Below are 18215 nucleotides of genomic sequence, written 5' to 3'. Positions count from 1 at the left end.
TCATCGTCCTATCCTTAACAGAATAACATAGATTGGAAGAAGTTAAATAGCAAACATATATAAAAGTTATAGTTAAAATAATCAAACATATTTGAATTAATGAGTGCAAATAAAAGTAAATTTATCAATTAAATTGTAGATTTCATTTCACTCCTTCTTTGTATCCATACAAAATAGTGATAATTCAATAAAAAAGATTCAATTTTATTCATAACAGTATGCAATCATTTCATCAATGTTTTGTTATGACGTTGTCATGTTAAACTATCGTCCGTAAATCAAGTTTACAGACAACCAATTTTTTATTAGTAACTCAGTTTTACATTATGACTGTACATTTTCTAAGCACACAGATACTTGCCAATGTATTTTTGTTTTTCCGGATAGTTAAACACTCTTATTAAAAATCCATTTAGCGCATATTTATGTAATAAAATGTTATAGTTATGAATAAAAATAATTCATAAAAAATAAAAACAGTAACATGAAATCTCCTGTTTTAAAAACAAAATTAGTCTAAAAATAAAACCATATAATCTTGTCCCTACTCATTACCTTTTAGTCTCTAATTACCCTGTATTTTATTCATTCACTTATTCAATATGACTGGCAATTTTTATTGTGTACAAATTATCTTTATGTTGGGTTTGAGTACTAAAACTAGGTAACTAAAAAAATTGACTAAATGTGGGTAAGAGCACAGAAAAGTTCCAATGGGCTAGGTTGACAACAGCATTCAAAGACTTAAAATTCAGAAATGGCGATGGGGGAAAAAGAAAAAAAAAACCACTCAATCCCTTGAATCCTCGAAAAAGCAAAACATTAATTTGCTTTTTCCTGAAACAAAAATTTGTATTTTGCCTAGCAGTAGTACCTATTCACCCCAAGCTGTGTTAAACCTGTGTACATATGTAATATTCTGTTGAGAGTTTGCTGTTTGTTGATTGCAGCTCGGGGAGCAGACGTGAATGCAATGAACTCGTGCGGAGCCACGCCGCTGCACGATGCCGTGATAGAAGGGAACGAGGAGGTGGTGGAAGAGCTGCTTCAGAACGGGGCAAACCCCCTCATCCAGCCGATCAAAGGGTGAGGGTGACTTGTGTTGTCGAGAGTTTACTAGGGTAAACTGGTCTGGGTGAGCTATGCAGACCAGTATTTGGTAAAGTTTAAGTATATTGACAAATCCTTTGTCCTGTAACTCTTGTTCTAATTTGGATTCACAGAATGAAAAAAAAAAAAAAAAAAAAAAGTGGATTGTGCATTTTCAATAACATAATTTAATTTATGTATTCTGTTATTTTACTTTTCTAGTGTTTCAAGTTTGGAGAGTGTGAAATGTATATAAACACATTCAAAACTCATTGCTAAAAACTCTTTGAAATGTATTCGACTATAATTTTTTTTCTTATTATGATGGGTCTTTATTTGCATGCTTAAAGCTATTATATCACTCATTGTCAGTCACTCACACAAAACAAATCATCTACTGTAGTTTATATACCTGATTATGTTTCTGCTGCTACACACTCGCTTCAACCATATTTTTAGCTATGGTTTGTGACTTTAAACACTCCAGTCACAAGTAAGTCTATAAAATATGTCTTTCTAAAGTATTTACAAAACATGTTAAATTTTGAATGAAATATAACCCCGATTGAAACATGTTCAGAATAAATGTAAACATATTCTAGTTAAGTGCATATACACATATACCTAGTTCAAAGTGTCGTACAGCCATGACCCAAAGACTGCTTAAAATACAGATGTGTTGCTCTCTAAATGTAAACCTGAGATTAGGATGAGTGAGATCTGAACACCATTATTCACAATCAAGCTGTTATCTAATTTTTTTTTACCAGGGCTGCCAACCTTTGTTTGAGGTGCCACTGTTTTGACAATTCACAGCAGCCGACTTCTAGCACTGGATACTGATGACTGCTTCACGAACAGGAAATTTTGATCCGTCTTAAGTGTTCACTGCTCAACCTCATACTAAATCATAAATCACTTTTTACACTAGGATAATATGCATGTTTAGTGTTTAATGAACTATACAAGATGTATCTAAATTACACATAAAAACTTTCAGTATGTGGGCAGAATTTTTAGAACAGACAAAATGTATGAAAAAGGGCTGGAAATGCTTCCTTCTATAAGTAGAGTGGTCTCAGTGTAAAATAAGAAACACTGTATTCCTGTTACGTGGAATGCCATGCCTTTTGCTTTGTATTGAGATTTTCATTTGTATAATGTCTGTTTGGTTTTTTTTATTTGTCATGCACTCTCTTGCAATCGCCTTAAAGAGAGTTAATGTGCATTGTGCATGTTTCACATTGTAAATAAATAAATTCAAAAATAAATTAATAAAAAAGTTACCCAACCATACTTGAAACTATAACATGCAAACCTTGGAAAATGCACAAACACAGTAAACAGATGGTTTCATATCCTTCCATGCTCTAGTGAACTGTATAAAGTTTACTGTGCAACACCACAACACATCTATAGCTACTACCAATGCTTGCAAGCACCCACACCATGCACGTATGGCGTGTCATGTACTTTGCACATGATTGCTGCTGCGGTGATATGGGCATTCCACATCAAAAAAGTGTTTTCAGAATAATTTTTGGCATGAAACATATTGGTGCAGATTTTTGAAAGTGCTCAAGAGACTTGCATTACACCTTTAGCTTCATCTCTCTGCAACATAATGTTTAACACTCAAATCTCGTAGTTGTCATACGCACAACGAGAAGACTGCATGTCAGTCCACACACAGCCTTGCGCTAGAAACACCAGCAAGTGTCGCACTTATCCTCCGCCTCACTAGGAAGCCTCGTTGTATTTTAGATACATCCTGCAAACAAAAGTACACTCGGGAACGGCGCGGTTGAATCGGAACGCCCCCTAGCACGTTTTTGCGCGCGGCGGCGCGTGCCGGGGGAGAGGGTTGACTGTGGGGAACCCGCGCAGGAAGTTTGCGGGCAAGACGGTGCTCGACCTGGCTGCGCACAAGCCCGAGCTCCTGGAGCTGGTGGAGAGGTACACGCCCCTGCGCCCCGCGGGGGTCGGCGGCCGTGCCCGCAGCATCTCCGTCGAGTCGGGCGGCAGCGGTCGCGAGGGGAAGGGCTCCCGGGCGGGAGTCATGTTCGCCTCCCAGGCCTCGCTCGACCTGAGCCCCAGGATTGACCAGGTGAGGAGTTGTCGTCTGCTGAGCACCTCCTCGTGACACACAGAAAATTGTCTTTGATTCGGCACTTTCCAATCCACGGCCATGTTGGATTGCTGAACGTCAATATAGTTTTAGCAGCAATACCCAAAGAAACATTAATATACACTACAATGGCATTTAAAAAAAAACTTGAAATAAGATGACTATGGAGAGAAAAAAAAAACAGATTAGTGTTGATCTTTAAAAAAAAATCATTACAAAAATATACATACTGTAATGAAACAAAAACTGACCTTGACAACCTCCGAGCAGACTTAAAAGCCAGCAGCACAGTAATGCGTCTTGGTATCCAAGGTCAACAGCTGAAATCCACAAAAAAAAAAAATTCAAACTCAAGCGGCCCGATTGATGCTGGAATTTGAATGTGCCGAAAAATAGAATGTAGGATTAAGATTTTTCACTGTGTTACCTCACTTTAGGGTTGTGTAAATATTCAGTTGTGAAATAATAACATTCATATTCCATTTAAATTTGAATCACTATTAATAAATGTCTTTGAAGCATATTAATATATTTAAATGAATTTTCATGTGCTAAACAAATGTTCTTTAGTTTTTAGAAAGTTAATTAAATTTTTTTTTAATTTGAAGGATCAGCTATTTAGTCATACAGATTGACCACGAATATAAGATACCTTAAAACATAAAATAATTGAATACAGTGTAATATCGAAAATAAATACATCTATTATAAGGCAACCTGAAATGTAAGAATACTTAAGGTATTTGAACCTCAAATTTAAAATAACTTCAAAAGAAAGTAGATCTGGAATAAAAGTGGGTTCTTGAATATAAGTCTGTCTATTTTGTAAGACAACGTTGAATGTAAAGTACACCTACACAATCCATCAGAAATTGGCCGTTTGAAATTAATTCTAAAATGTATTCTTATCCTGTTGAAAATACAAGTCAGCCACACAATTCCATAATAAAAACACTAAATTTTACCTATTGCTCGTCAAAGTTATGTGCCTTCACGAAATAATGTCTAGGTACTGAAGAAAGGGAACTAAGTCTCGTTGGATCAATGTGGCAATGTGTCATCCGGGCCCGGGCCTGTGCAGCATGTCTGGGGCTTAATTTCTAATTAAGACGTCCAAAAATTGAAGAAAAAAAGAGAAGGTTTAAACTTACTGGGGTACAATGGCTCTGACACCTAGACCTAATATATACTGCTTCTAACCACTTTTAAACATTTTTTTTTTGTGAGCCGCCAAATGACGCGACCTAGGACAAACACAGAAACATTAATTTTCACACACACACACACAAATATATATATATATTATGACACTACATTCTTTTAAAATAGGCTTGAGAACAAAAATATATATTGCCAAGGGAGCAACATTTAATTAAACTGCTTAAGTTGACGTGTGATCAAAGATGTGGAACTGCAGAGGAAGCAAGTCACGGAAGTTGTAGTTGCTGTGACCCAGTGGACCCGTGTGTGCCGCCAGGCGATAGAGAGCCTGCTGCGCACGCACATCAGCACGCCGGTGCGGCCGCTCGTCACCAACAGCAGCCTGCACCTGCTGTGGCCGCAGCCGCAGAGGATCGTGGAGCTGGAGGGCCCCCCCTTCGTGGCCCAGAAGGAGCTGCACATCTCGGTGGTGAAGGAGCACACGCCCGTGCACAGGTTCCCTTCCGTTCCTGCGGCGAAACTAGGGACATGAACGTGAATGCTTGTTAGAGAGATAGTGGATCTGGGTTTTTTTTTTGTTTCGTCGTTTCGCTTTAAGAACCTCAGTTTTAGTTGGGTTCCTGTTCTCATGAAAGAAAGGATAGAAAAGGTTTCATGTCTTGTTCATTCCTAAGGGTTTGTCTTTATTGCTGGGTCATTAAAATGACATTGAAAACAATTCAGTAACAGAAAAGAGTGGGACACACTTTGCACTAGCCTAAAAAAAAGGTTTTTAATGGGGTGGAATCGGTGGCGGAATCAGTTCAGGGAAACAACAAATTCCACACATTTTTGCCTGTCGTTCGGTTTGACTTAATACAGCAGCTGAATTTTTGGAATCCCAAATGCTAAACTTCAACGTACAATTAATTTATTCAGGCATCACTGCCATACACATTCCTCATTTTCCTCTGATGTTCTTGTTCCACCAGATTTTTTTTCGCAACACTATCAGTTTCTCTAAACTGTTTCTGCCACCGATTCAAAGCTTTGTTATTTGGAGGTTTTTCTCGTGGATGCAAAAGTTCTGTTGCACTGCGACAACCAAATTTCATTTCGACATTCCACAACATAAACTGAGACTTCTGTTCAGAAGTCCACATCCTGCTGTGTGCCATCTGCCACTGAAACGGAGTGTACATGGCAGTCTTACAGCCCCACCCCCCGCTCCTTTGCCCGTGCAACGTTTTAGCCTTATTGTCATGCAAGGCCATACAAAAACTTGACTTTTCTGTATGGATAAATTAAATAAAATTGTTTATGCTGAAAAGAAGATAAAAAAAAATCAAACACCTTCAAGATAGGGTCGATCACTATTGCAACTGTAATTGTAAACACAATTCAGAATACATGGCAGGAGATTGAATTCATCTTGGACATCATGAGAGCTAAAAATGGCCCCCATATCATCGTGTAACTAAGCTAATTGTAAAACTTTGAACTTTTGTGAACATTTCAAGATGTCTCCTATGAGAATACTTTAAATACTTCTTTTACAATCCTGGCAATCATTCTCGATGATCCTGTGTTAGTATTATGTCTTGACGTTCAATAATCGAGCAAGAATGCCAATATGTAGGGACAAGGTTATGTGGCAAATTGCGATATAACAGAAATATCACCGCAAAGCACGTCAATACAACATATAACACCCAAATGCAAGTTAATATACCATTTAGCACCAAAATTGAACTAAAAACATTGAACTCAAACTACAAAAATTTTGTGTTTTATTGTAGTAAAATCATTGCATCTAATTTAATTAGCATGAATTTTGTACTAAAATGTATGACCTAAAAGTATTGGAAAAAAATTAATATTATGTATATTGTTTAATTTTTTTTTTGCATGTCTTTCTTTAGTAACACAGTTTTACACTTATGATGTCCCATGTTTCAAACATACAAAAATTTCAGATTAATTTTTTTTCTGAGTAGTTTTGTTGTAAACATGCATATGACTAACGATTTTTACTGAATAAGTGCTTCAGGTGTCAATCGAAATGAGACTATTTTGGTAAAATAGGTGTTAAGAAATGTTTTAGTTGCATATCTGTTGAATAATAAACTTTTTAAAATTAATAAAGACAATATATAAAAATTAGAGATGGGCCAATCGAAGCCTCGAATCCCATGAAATCCTTAGTATACAAAGGATTCAATATTTCAGGGAAAAGATTCAAAGAAAAATATTAAAAGGAAATAAAAGCAAATTAAAAACTCAACACTGATAGTATAGTATATGAGTTACCCTCTGGGATTCGAATTCTAGATTTGGATTTGTGAACATTGAGATAAAAACAGAAATGTCGTGTGTTAATAACGAAATTGTCTTACAAATAAAACCCTAAATTTTTTTTCCCCGGTAATGCGTTATGGCCGTGGTCCTAAACATGGCGGATTAAAGACCTCTCAGTGTACTGTCTCTTGTCTGTGGTGTGTGGCTATTGCAGTGTTGTTGGCGGGTGCGCAGGATACTGGACGTGTGGGACGTCTGCCGGCCGGCGCTGATATCCCTCGGCTACGACGCCAAGATCGGCGACGTCCAGCCGGCGTGCGGCCGGCGGACCGACAGCCAGGTCGAGTGCGCGGTGAACGGCGCGCTCTTCTCCCTGCGCGACGCCTACCAGATCCACGTTACTGCCTCCAGGGTGCGTCCTCGTCTATCATTTAACGTTGCTAGTGCTGTGTGTTGTCATGCGCACAATCAACGCTTCTGTTTGTTGTGAAACATGCTTAGCTTTTAAAATATTTATAATGCATAAAAATTAAAGATACCAACATTTCACACATTTTAAGTCATTGGATTGGAAGAGTTATGAATAGAGATAAAATTTTATGGTTTTATTTTTAGTCCGATTGTGTTTTTATAACAGAGGATTTCAGTGTTGTTGGTTTTATTTATATAAATCTGTTTTGTAATGCTTACTGCACCAAAATAGAGGGAATTTATATGCTGCATTTTTATGGTGAAATAATTTTTAATAAATTGGTCTAAAACAGGTACATTCAGAACAATAAAAAATAAATGAGCGAGCATTTATGTTTTAAGTTGATTCAGTAGGACATTCAGAACAATAAAAAATAAATGAGCGAGCATTTATGTTTTAAGTTGATTCAGTAGGAAATGCACAACTAAACAAATTATGTAAATTAAGTTTTCTGATACATGCACTTTGGTACAATTTTTTGTCCAGAAAGGGCATTTTTTGAATTTCAAACATTAAGAGTAGTGGTGCACCGATATGACTTTACCGATTACCGATTCGATTACCGATTATGAGAGCAATAATCGGCAGATACCGATTCAGTTACCGATTATAACGAACAAATTTTTTTAAGTGTAATAATGCACACAACAATTTTTATTCCCATGTGAATTTAATAACAAGATTAGGTAAAATTGAGAATACAGTTATAATAACAGTATAAAAATATATAAAATACACTATTAAGTCATTGCAAAGTGTAAATTAAATTAACTTCTATTTATATTTGTTATGTAAACAACTTGAACTACAGTCTAATAATTGTAATTTACAATGGGTAAGTTTTTGTTGCGGAAAACTAGCATTATTATCGACTATCACATAAGGTTGCATCGAGAAATTACTGTTTAACAATGTAAACATGTTGCTTTATTTTGTTCACTTGAGTTTATAGAAAAATGTTTCCACACTTCACTTTTTTTTCTCCCTACTCGCCATCTCACTATAATTATATATAAATAACTCAAAACCAATTTGGCACATGTGATTTTATTTATGTTGACTGAATATATAAAATTATAAATACTTTTACACTTTTCACGTCACATACAAATAACACAACAATGGATAATGTTACCAAAGATACCCATAACGAGTTTATAAAACCCAGTGATAAACTCTAGAAGGTATCGGGACCACGATTTTGAACCGCTACTATGACTCGAAAAGATCGATTGTCATAGAATCCACTGCAACTGCTCGTGGTATTTTGATTGCGTGCCATCTATTTTACGTCTCTGGCTATAGGTGATGTACAAGGCCACTAAACAAAAGACAAAACGTAAATAAACGTGTAGGAAAAACGTATTTTTTATTGTTTGAGGCAATGAGATTTATTAAATTTAACGAACTATCTGTAATCATATGACGGAGTTGGATGAATTTTGTAAAATATACAAATATTACCGTATTTCGTCCCAAAATGTGTAACAAAATATTACACGGTAAAAACTACTTAATTACGCCGGGACGTTGATAATCGGCAAAGTAATCGTTAAGATAATCGCCGATTGCGATTAATCGGAAAGTACTCATAATCGCCGATTACGATTCATCGGTATCCGCATCGGTGCACCACTAAGTAAGAGATTCTTTTATTTTAATTTTTTGAATTAAGTTTTGATTAAATGCTACTTAAGTCCATGACATAACTCTCATTTCAGTGGTATATGGTGTATTAACTAGAATTTCATTGTTATCCGGTGTTTTGACATGCTTGTTGGTGTTCAGTTTTATTGCGTTTCTCTGTATAATCTTGTTCCTATTTATGAAGTGAGATGTTGGAAATCAAACAATAATTGAGGTAGGAACTACCTAATTTGTAATAGACACAATTTTAGAGTTCATAGCACTATTGTTAGACAAAGATAGGTTTTTTAGCAATTTAGTTTTATTGCATTTTATGTAGTATGTTGAAAGGGAAAGAATTTCCAGGGCTTCACTAAACTACCTAAGTTCTTACTTCAGTGTGGATAAAATCTAATTTCTTTCCTAGTATACATTATAGATAAATAATAAACTGGGACAGGAATTGAATTTTTACTTTGGATGGGATTTAGTGGGAAAATGTATTTTAAATTGGGGATTGGGGCTGAGATAAAGGTGCAGCATAGATCTCATTTTTATTAACCAAATGTACAGAAAAATGTATTTTCTATAACTGTAAAAATTTGAAACCACTCTGGTACGTTGTATATATTTATACTTAAGTTGTATTGGCAGAAATCGATGCTGAATGTGAAATTTTTATAATTGACAACTACAGTAAAGTATTGCATTAACGAACTTCAGGATAACGTACACTTCACTATAACGAACATCTCCTACGGTTCCGCCAAAACGCAATGCAATAATATGTAAATTATTTTCAACTATACAAATTTTTCAGCAATATTTTGCGAGAGGTTTACAAAATACAGTAAAACCTCTCTGAAATGACCCCTCACGGTTCCCAGGAATAGGGTCGTAATAGATGGGGGGTCGTAATAGATGTTTTACGAAATTTTCAGTTGATCTCTTTCCCCCCCCCCCCCCCCCCCCCCCCCCCCAAACCGCTACTCGCTAAGAAACCAGCCGTATAATGGCAGGATGCTGTCACTCACAATGCTAGACGGCTTTGCTTTAAACCCACTTCAACCTTCATGACAAGTCCGTTGCCCTACAGGCCACCTCTAAAGAAAATATGTCAAAAGACAGTTTATTTTTACTGGTTAGTTTATGTACGTTTTCTGCTTGCCGTAGTTAAATACACTAGAACCCCGATGTCACGAGCCCCGGATTTAACTAAGCAGTGATTTCACAAATACATTCTCGGGAACCTCAAAAAATTGGACATTTTGACCAAAATGTGAAAATCAGAAAAAAATTAAAAAAAAAAATGAAAGATTATTAAAATCTGTTAACTTTAACACACAGCGGATAATGTGTCGGCGTTAATACTTCCAATAATGTTCATGTAAGAATAACAAAAAAAAATAATGGGAAATTTCCTTTAAAAATATGGCAGCGGTAGGTTCTGCAACGCGAGTGGGCGCACACTAAGCTCGCCCGGCTGGCTGGTGGCAATGGCTTCATGACGCATAAGCTCACCCCTCCCTCCCCTCGGTAACATTCTTCAAGGCTAGCTCATCCCTCCCAGACACACAAACCATCTAGTGTCCTCCCTTATAACACCCCAACTTCGCTCCCCTTTGAAAAACCTTCAGTGAGAAAATGCTCATTTCACCCTCCCTTCTCCCGTAAAATTGGGCTATGAATGGGGTACTAAAGCGGTGAGGGAGGGGTAAGATCGTTCTAAATATTTTCGGAAACCTCCCTCCCCACAAAATTCGCCCAAAAAAAAAGTATGTCAAAATATGTCACTTTTCACACCAATTTCGAGTTCAGTCATCTCTGGCAAGGAATTTACAAGCTTTCAAACTTAAATATAAATGTATGTATTTTAATAGCAAGGCTACTATGAAAAGGAATATACTGAATAAAATCAAGCTGCTGTCACCAAACAAAGCATAAAATGGCCCAATGCGTGGTCGCTTCGTTATTGTCCCCGTGAGAGGCGAGTCGTGGAATGTTAGAAGAAAGATAAATGTGGAGGAGACAGATGACAGCCAGTGTGTTTCCTGCGTGGGGAATAAGTGGCGTAGCCTTTTTTTTTATGCTGGGTGAAGCGACCTTTTTCTATCAACCCACGGGAAAAGATAATTGCTTGAGCTGTCAAAATAAACATCGCTGCGGCAGTTAAAACAAGACGAGGCAGGCATGCATCCAGTCAGTCGCTGTGTATATCTACTCGAAAAACATAACATCTAAATTCATAACAAGATTCCTTATAACCTACATGTATTTCCGGATGTTTTCAGCCTGATCCATGCAAGTTCTTTAGCCACATTTTGAATGAAAACAACTGGCGGGCCAGTGTTGTGCCCTTTTTTTTTCGGACACAAAGCTTTTATCAATTTGTGGACAGTTATAATATATTTTTACTCCCGTTAAAATGAAGCAGATAACGTGATTGTTAACAAGTACAAGCAGCATCCGAGATCGGCCGCAGCGCACGGTACGGGGAGAGGGTGAGCAAGGGCGAGCGAGCGGCTGACTACCATGTTCACACGCTGCGGCCGGAGGGTTTTTCCTGCATTGTATTAATAGTAATTAATATTTAATGGTATTTTATTTATTAAGTCATAATACACAAAATCGGAAAAAAAAGAAGAAAAAAAAAACCCTGCACAAGTCATCAAGCCAGAAAAAATACCAAATCGGACTTCAAAAACTAAGCAACCATTGTCAACCGATAGTAATCAAAATCAAGAGAAATCCAGCAGGTAGCTTTGCCTTGACTGCGTACCACACTAGACACTTGCAAAAAGCTAAACGTAAACACGTTGCCACAAAAACCTTTATCTGCACCATGCCGGCAAAGGGACATGGAATGGGGGTTGTCAAGCGCTGACAGCGGTCGACAGGAAATGGTATCTATTTTTAGATATGTGCTCCCTATGGCAGTACTCACTCGGCAAGAGAAACGCAGTAACACGCTAGTCACCACAAGAAACTTATTTTCTGTCCGTTTTTCTTCGGATTTTCGGCAATTTCTTCACGGTTACTCGAAATTGGTTTGTAATAGAGAGGTGGTCGCAATAAATGGGGTCGCAACAAAAAGGTTTTACTGTATTCACTATAACGAACACGATATATACGCTGGACAATCATCATAAACACTTGCGTCTCAAAATTTCGTTATGAAATGATAACGAAACGTAAGAAGCAAAACAATACGGCACACAATGACAGCAGAAGCCATCAATCAGGTAACAGCGCTATTAATATCTAACGTCTTTTGTTGACGTGCCCACAACGCTCCCACTTCTAGCATCTGCCGCCACCTTGCATTGGCGCGCCTGCAGCGCTCCTACATATAGCATCCGCCGCCAAAGGCCATTTTCCATTGCGGATGTTATGTATACACCATTACGTCATATCCGTGTTGTGTGTTTTTATTTCGCGCCCACAATACGAAACGTGTTACGTAAATTGTAAAGTATCATGTGAGTTTTAAGTTTGTGATTTTTGTGTTGACGTTTTCAAATTGTTTTGGCAAAATGTTGCAGAGAAAGCGACATGAAAACGAAACTAGCTATAATTAAAGCAGTAGACGACGGGAAGAAGAAAACTGACATCGTGACAGAATTTGGGATAGCGAAATCTACTTTGTCCACAATTTTAAATCAGCTGTCTGAAATTATGAAACATGATTTTTTGTCCCACAGCCGAAAACGTATTTCAGCAGCACCATATGAAGTCCTGGAGAAGTGATTGTTTGACTGGTTGATGCAGTCAAGAGCATCAAACATACCAGTAGCTGGGAATGTCTTGCAGGAGAAGGCACTCGAAAAAGCCCTAAAATTGGGATTTGACAACTTTCAAGCTTCAGGTGGGTGGCTACACAGATTTAAGGCAAGGTACAACTTGAGTACCCTGAAAGTGTCTGGTGAAGCTGCTGCTGTTGATGTCACTGTACAGGAGAAGTGGCAAGCCGAACTGCATTCTCTGATTTCCGGTTAGGAGAAGAAAGACATTTTTAATGCTGATGAGGCGGGAATATTTTTTAATCTCCTTCCTTATAGAACTTGGATCAGGGCATCATAGCACAGGTGAAATGAGATTATAAAATACAACTGGTGCAGTTTCTTCTGCGACAGATGGGTTGTGGTAAAGAACGCAAGTGCTTTTTAGTGAAACATTTTGCAAGCTATCCACAGATTTTGTTCGGCATGGAGCCAAATCAAGCCTAGCACAGTTGTGAATTGTTTTGCCAAGGCAGGGTTCCCTACAAGCTCAAGTGGAGATGACTGTATTGATGATGCAGATGAATGTGTAGCTGAATGGGTGGAAGTACAAAAAAAATTTGCTAGCTGCCAGTCATCATTCAATAATTTATCTACCATTGATAATCAGCTGACAACATGTTCTCCTGTATCAGATAAGACAACTTCAGAGTGTGACGAGGAGACCGCCCAGGCAAACGAAGACGAGGAAGATGATACGGAAGAGGTTGAGCTCAAGCGGCCTCGGATAGAAGAAATTTGTGCTGCACTAGATGTGTTGGAGAGGCTGTTCTTAACATCCACAAATTTATCTCACAACATGGGAATTCTCCAAAGTATTGTATAGGATGTAACTCGGGAACTGGTGGCAATGATAAAGCAGTCATCAATTAAAAACTTTTTTTTTCAAAATCAAAGTGAATTGTGTGTTTGTTGTTGAAATCATTTTAGTTTACCATATTTAATCACATATGGAATTTTTTAAAATCCGCATAAAGTCCGCACCAGACAAAGCAACCTTGGCCACCCCTGAAAGGCACAGTAACGGGATGGAAAATTACCGACGCTGTCAACAATGCTTTGACCTTGAGTTGTTCATTTCTCCGGAGCAGTCACTGAGAGGGTTTTGTAGTGTGGTGAAACCGTCCGGACTCAGAAACTCGCACTCCACTGCGCAGCTGCCTGCGACGTTACGCGAGTTGCAAGGGGATGGGCTATATATAGCACAAGCCAGTACACGTCAACTCACACTACGTCACAAAGTAGGGGAGGTAGTGGAGAAGTGGTGGGGGTACATGCGCACGGTTTTTTTTATACACACAGTGGGCAAGGGACAGGGAGTATCGATGTAGTAATGCTTGCAGGGCCACACCCCTGTTTCAACGACCCCTTGGCCCGCTCCGCACAGGTGCGGATGACCGCGGCCAGCCTTGCGGGCCTGCACTACGCCTGCTGCACGTTCATCCAGCTGCTGCGGCTGTGCCGGGAGGACGGCTCCCTCGCTCCCTTGATCATCCAGGACTCCCCGGCCATGAGGCAGCGGGCCGTGCTGTTCGACATCTCCCCGCACGGCCGCGTTCCCACCCTGGTGAGACAAGCGTGTGCTGCCACTGCAGCCAAGGAATACAGCACAAGCTCTGTAACACGGCACGTTCGGCATTACAGCCGTGCCAGATTAGCGATTCCTCCGCATTATCTAATGTCTATTATAATTTAAACTGGAATACCGAAAAAAAATTTGAATGCAGTACAATGATATTTTTCAAAATAATATTTTCTGATAAGCAGCTCTATGGCTGTACGCAGTTATGTACGCAGTGGTAATATTGTGCAAGCGTGATATGTTGCTAGAAAACAGCTCTATTGGTGGGGGATTTGCAGAATTTGCAGAATTTGTAGAACCGAAGAAAGCCGGATTAAAGAGCGCCTAAAGATTGTGCTTGAAAAAAAATGTGCAGTTTTGGTTCTTAATTCTTAATAATAATGAAACTACATACTTAATACTCAATCCTTCAGTCATAGCTTCGTAAAGTTGCACAGTGAAACGTGCTTTCCTCCCATGAGTCTTCCTACTGGGTGGGGGAAGGGGGGGTGGGTCGAAACCGAGATTTACCGCAAGAGGGACAATGGTGGACATTGCAGCAAGCCAGTGTTTTTTTCCCCAAAGTATTCTAGTTTTCTCTGCTAATACATTCTGTTGCTGCACCATTCACTTCGCTTCACCATTCATCCGTTTAATGGTACGCAATGTTGGCATTTATTCTTTCATTCGTGTGGTTTTTTTCTGCTTGATATGCATGATTAATTTTGTACTCTTTATATTTAATTTTATTATTTATAGTTAAACAATTTTTATGGTGTGTTATTAAATAAGAATGATTCTTAGTACATACCAGATTCCTCAGTAGTATGATTCAAAATTATAGGAATAAACATTATAAGCAAAATAATTGTGACTTTGTTTTAATAACAAAGTAGTATTTGTTCCTAAGTAAATATTTATTACATTTAAACATTATTGTTGGTTCCCAAGGAATTTAAATTAGTCATAACTGACTGACTGTGAAGTTAATTTTTTAAATTAATTTTTAATAGTCTTGTTCAGATTGATGGCTCTACCGAGGTATTAATTGGGTCATTCTCCAAAAAGTGTGCAATTTCAGTCCCGGTCAGTTTTAGAGTAATATAACATATTTTTAATGCTTGAAAATGCAACATAAATTCAATGGAAACCAATAAAATTTAAAAAACCTGTAGAAAATCTGAATACAATATAATCTCAGTTTTTATTTGTCACAAAGTGTGCAATATCTCACCTCCGTGGCTTGTCCCCGCCGACAACTAAGCACTTTTATCAGTTCACTTTATTTGAATGGCACAATTTTTATCTGCTTTTATTTATTTGCCATACTGTATACCTGTAAACAAGGTTTTGTTGATAAAATAAAGTGCATAATTTATTTATTTCATAATTATACTGGGTGTTTTATGTTTGTCTCTCACACAGGTTCTTACCTCCATCAGTAAGACTTGAAACTGTAATAATTTACTATAGAGTGCATTGCAAGAAACAATCTGTAGACAAAAGCAAGGCATGGTAGTCATTTTGTTTACTCTTAAAAATGCAGTTTAGTAAGTTGTTTCAAATGTGTATTTTCTGAAGTTTGTAGTATGAAATACGGATATTGTGTTTTGAAGTTCTCACCTCCGTGATAATTATTTCAAGGTAAGAAACATTGGATTTAACTTTCATTCTATAGATAAATGTAATAATGTGGGGAATAAAAGTGAAATCAACAAACACAAATGTCCTAACCTCAAAAATATCATAATTATTTAACTTCAAGTTTAAAATTCTCACCTCCGTTACCCTCACCTCCGTTACTTGCAATATTCACGGAGGTGAGAAGTAACGGAATAACATTTTTTGCTCTTAAAGATGCATTGCTATTAAATGGATGTTCAATTCTTCTTTGTGACCTACAATTAAGGTTATTATAGTAACAGACACTTCCATTGTTCAAAACTGTAGTATAAATAATCACTATTTTGCAAAATCTACAATGCAGTGTTTAAAAAAATAAAAATAAAAATTATTGAACATGAAATGTCACAAGCTTCTTAAATGTACGTATTCTATGCAAAACAATTTTTCTGGAGTGATGCTTCAAGAAATGTATGCAAAGTTTACTTTCACTAATAATATTTAATTTGAATTTTAAATATTTTTATTACTTTAACTGTACAACCCTAATTGTAAATAGATTTGTAAAAAATTTAGTTTTTGTATTTGCGGGATCTAGTAAGCTAATTACAGTTTGTTCTACATTTCAGAATGACTAAAAAGGACAACATCTAAGAAATTTATATTTCCTGAAGTTGAGGATACTTCTGTTGTTGCAAGAATAGATATACCTAGTCCAAATTATTGAACAACCTTTGGTGAACAATCGTGGGCATTATTTATTCAGCAATAATCTGGAAGGCTATGAAAACCTTTCATGAAATGTATTTAAAATACTTTTAATTTGTGAGACCAGTGTGTGTGTAATGCAATATTTCAAATTATTACTAGTAAGTTTTAATACTGAATAGAAACTTGGAATCAGAGGCTGATTTAACAGTGCAAATTACTTGCTAACATCAAAATGTGAAATTTAAGTTTATGTAAATTAGCGTAATTGTGTCTTAATATTATAGGTAAATTTTCTGCCTGTCTGTGGTTATTTATTATACTGGCTTCTAGAGATTAACTCTACTCTATGAACTCTTTTCTCACCTCCGTTAACATAATCTCACCTCCGTGAATGTGAACTTTTTAATATATTATCTTTTTGAAGAACAATCACAACAGGAATAATGTACATAATACTGTAGGTAACGTGTAAAAATAATAATGAAAAAATCATATTTTTAAGTTTTGAGATTTCAAAATCCAAATCGCACACTTTTTGGAGAATGACCCAATTATTCCGAACTATTGAATGTCAGTGTATTTTTAAATGTGAATACTATTGGAAATGAATATGAATACACAGTTCCATGGTATTTAAATCAACGTATAAGCTGATCTATGACAAAAAAAATTATAAATATGAACATGACTTGTATTCAGTATTACACTACATTCATGATTTGGATTTTCTGAATACACAGAAAAAAAATCAGAATGCTATTTGCTCAAACAATGCTGGATTACAGAATGTGCTGAACCAAAGTTTGATCTCTTTCACATGTTTTGGTTGCTTGTGTAGGATTACCTATTCGACATGATCTCTATTTGGTCGTCTCTAAAAATCAGCCATCTGCACCTCTACACAAGACTGTCTCCTGGTTCGACTTGGCCGCTGTGCTTTACTAAAGGGTGAGTGGTAACTCCTACAAAAAATGTGAATTTAGTTGTAGGATTCACTGCGACCAGTGGAAGAGGCATTAAAGACATTTAGTGTGACAGCAGCACTTATATTACTTAACAGTGATTTTTTTATTAATTTTTTTTTTACAAGGGACCAAAAATATTTACGAGATGAAAGACTTTATCATGTTTTATGATTTGGAGTTCTTGTTTACGATGCACCTAAATGTTGATAATTTGTGTGTGTGTAAACCTTAGCTTGTGATACACCACTATCATGTACTATATTATTTCTAGCTAATAACTAGACTGTGAAAATATTTAATAATAATTATTTAATAATTAATATTTAATAACAAATATTATTTATATTAATTTCAAATACTTATCCTTGAAAATAATTGAAATTATTTATTTTTGTTTGTATTTGAAGTGTAGTGATACTGATGCCCAGATAAACATTTATTGTAAGTTATTTTTGTGAAATAATACATTTGAAAAACTTTTCAAAAAGTAAACAAGACAAGCGAAAGATAAAATTTTGCAAACATTACAAAAAATCTATAAAAATTCCAATAAATATTTTTTATAGTAATATTTAAATGATTATAACTAAAAACAATAACGTAAAACACAATCTAATTATTCTTTTAAAATATGACCGTTAACCGTCATAAAATCTTTTTAGAAATTTTTCCCTCCACTGATGTTATTCCAAATTTAATATTATTCATATTCAAGAAAATTTTATAATATTTGTATTCACATTCCAGTAAAAAAAAAAACTGTTATTCAAATAGGTGTACTAAAATCTTACAGATAAGAATATATTTTAAATATCTTAATCCA

At 36.5% G+C, this 18215-nt stretch overlaps 1 protein-coding gene across 1 annotated transcript in view; it reads left to right on the top strand.

Moving 5' to 3' along the window:
* LOC134528147 (uncharacterized) overlaps positions 1-18215 on the top strand; it is a 69850-nt gene that overhangs the window by 12109 nt on the left and 39526 nt on the right. The window contains exons 5-10 of the mRNA XM_063361472.1: positions 951-1086; positions 2977-3196; positions 4695-4873; positions 6890-7067; positions 13920-14099; positions 17266-17375. Of these exons, the coding sequence (XP_063217542.1) occupies positions 951-1086; positions 2977-3196; positions 4695-4873; positions 6890-7067; positions 13920-14099; positions 17266-17375 (1003 nt within the window). The remainder of the gene's footprint in view (positions 1-950; positions 1087-2976; positions 3197-4694; positions 4874-6889; positions 7068-13919; positions 14100-17265; positions 17376-18215) is intronic.

This window comes from Bacillus rossius, chromosome 1 (assembly GCF_032445375.1).
Source record: "Bacillus rossius redtenbacheri isolate Brsri chromosome 1, Brsri_v3, whole genome shotgun sequence".
Classification (NCBI taxonomy): Eukaryota; Metazoa; Arthropoda; class Insecta; order Phasmatodea; family Bacillidae; genus Bacillus; species Bacillus rossius.
This window is presented reverse-complemented; position numbering and strand designations above follow the sequence as displayed.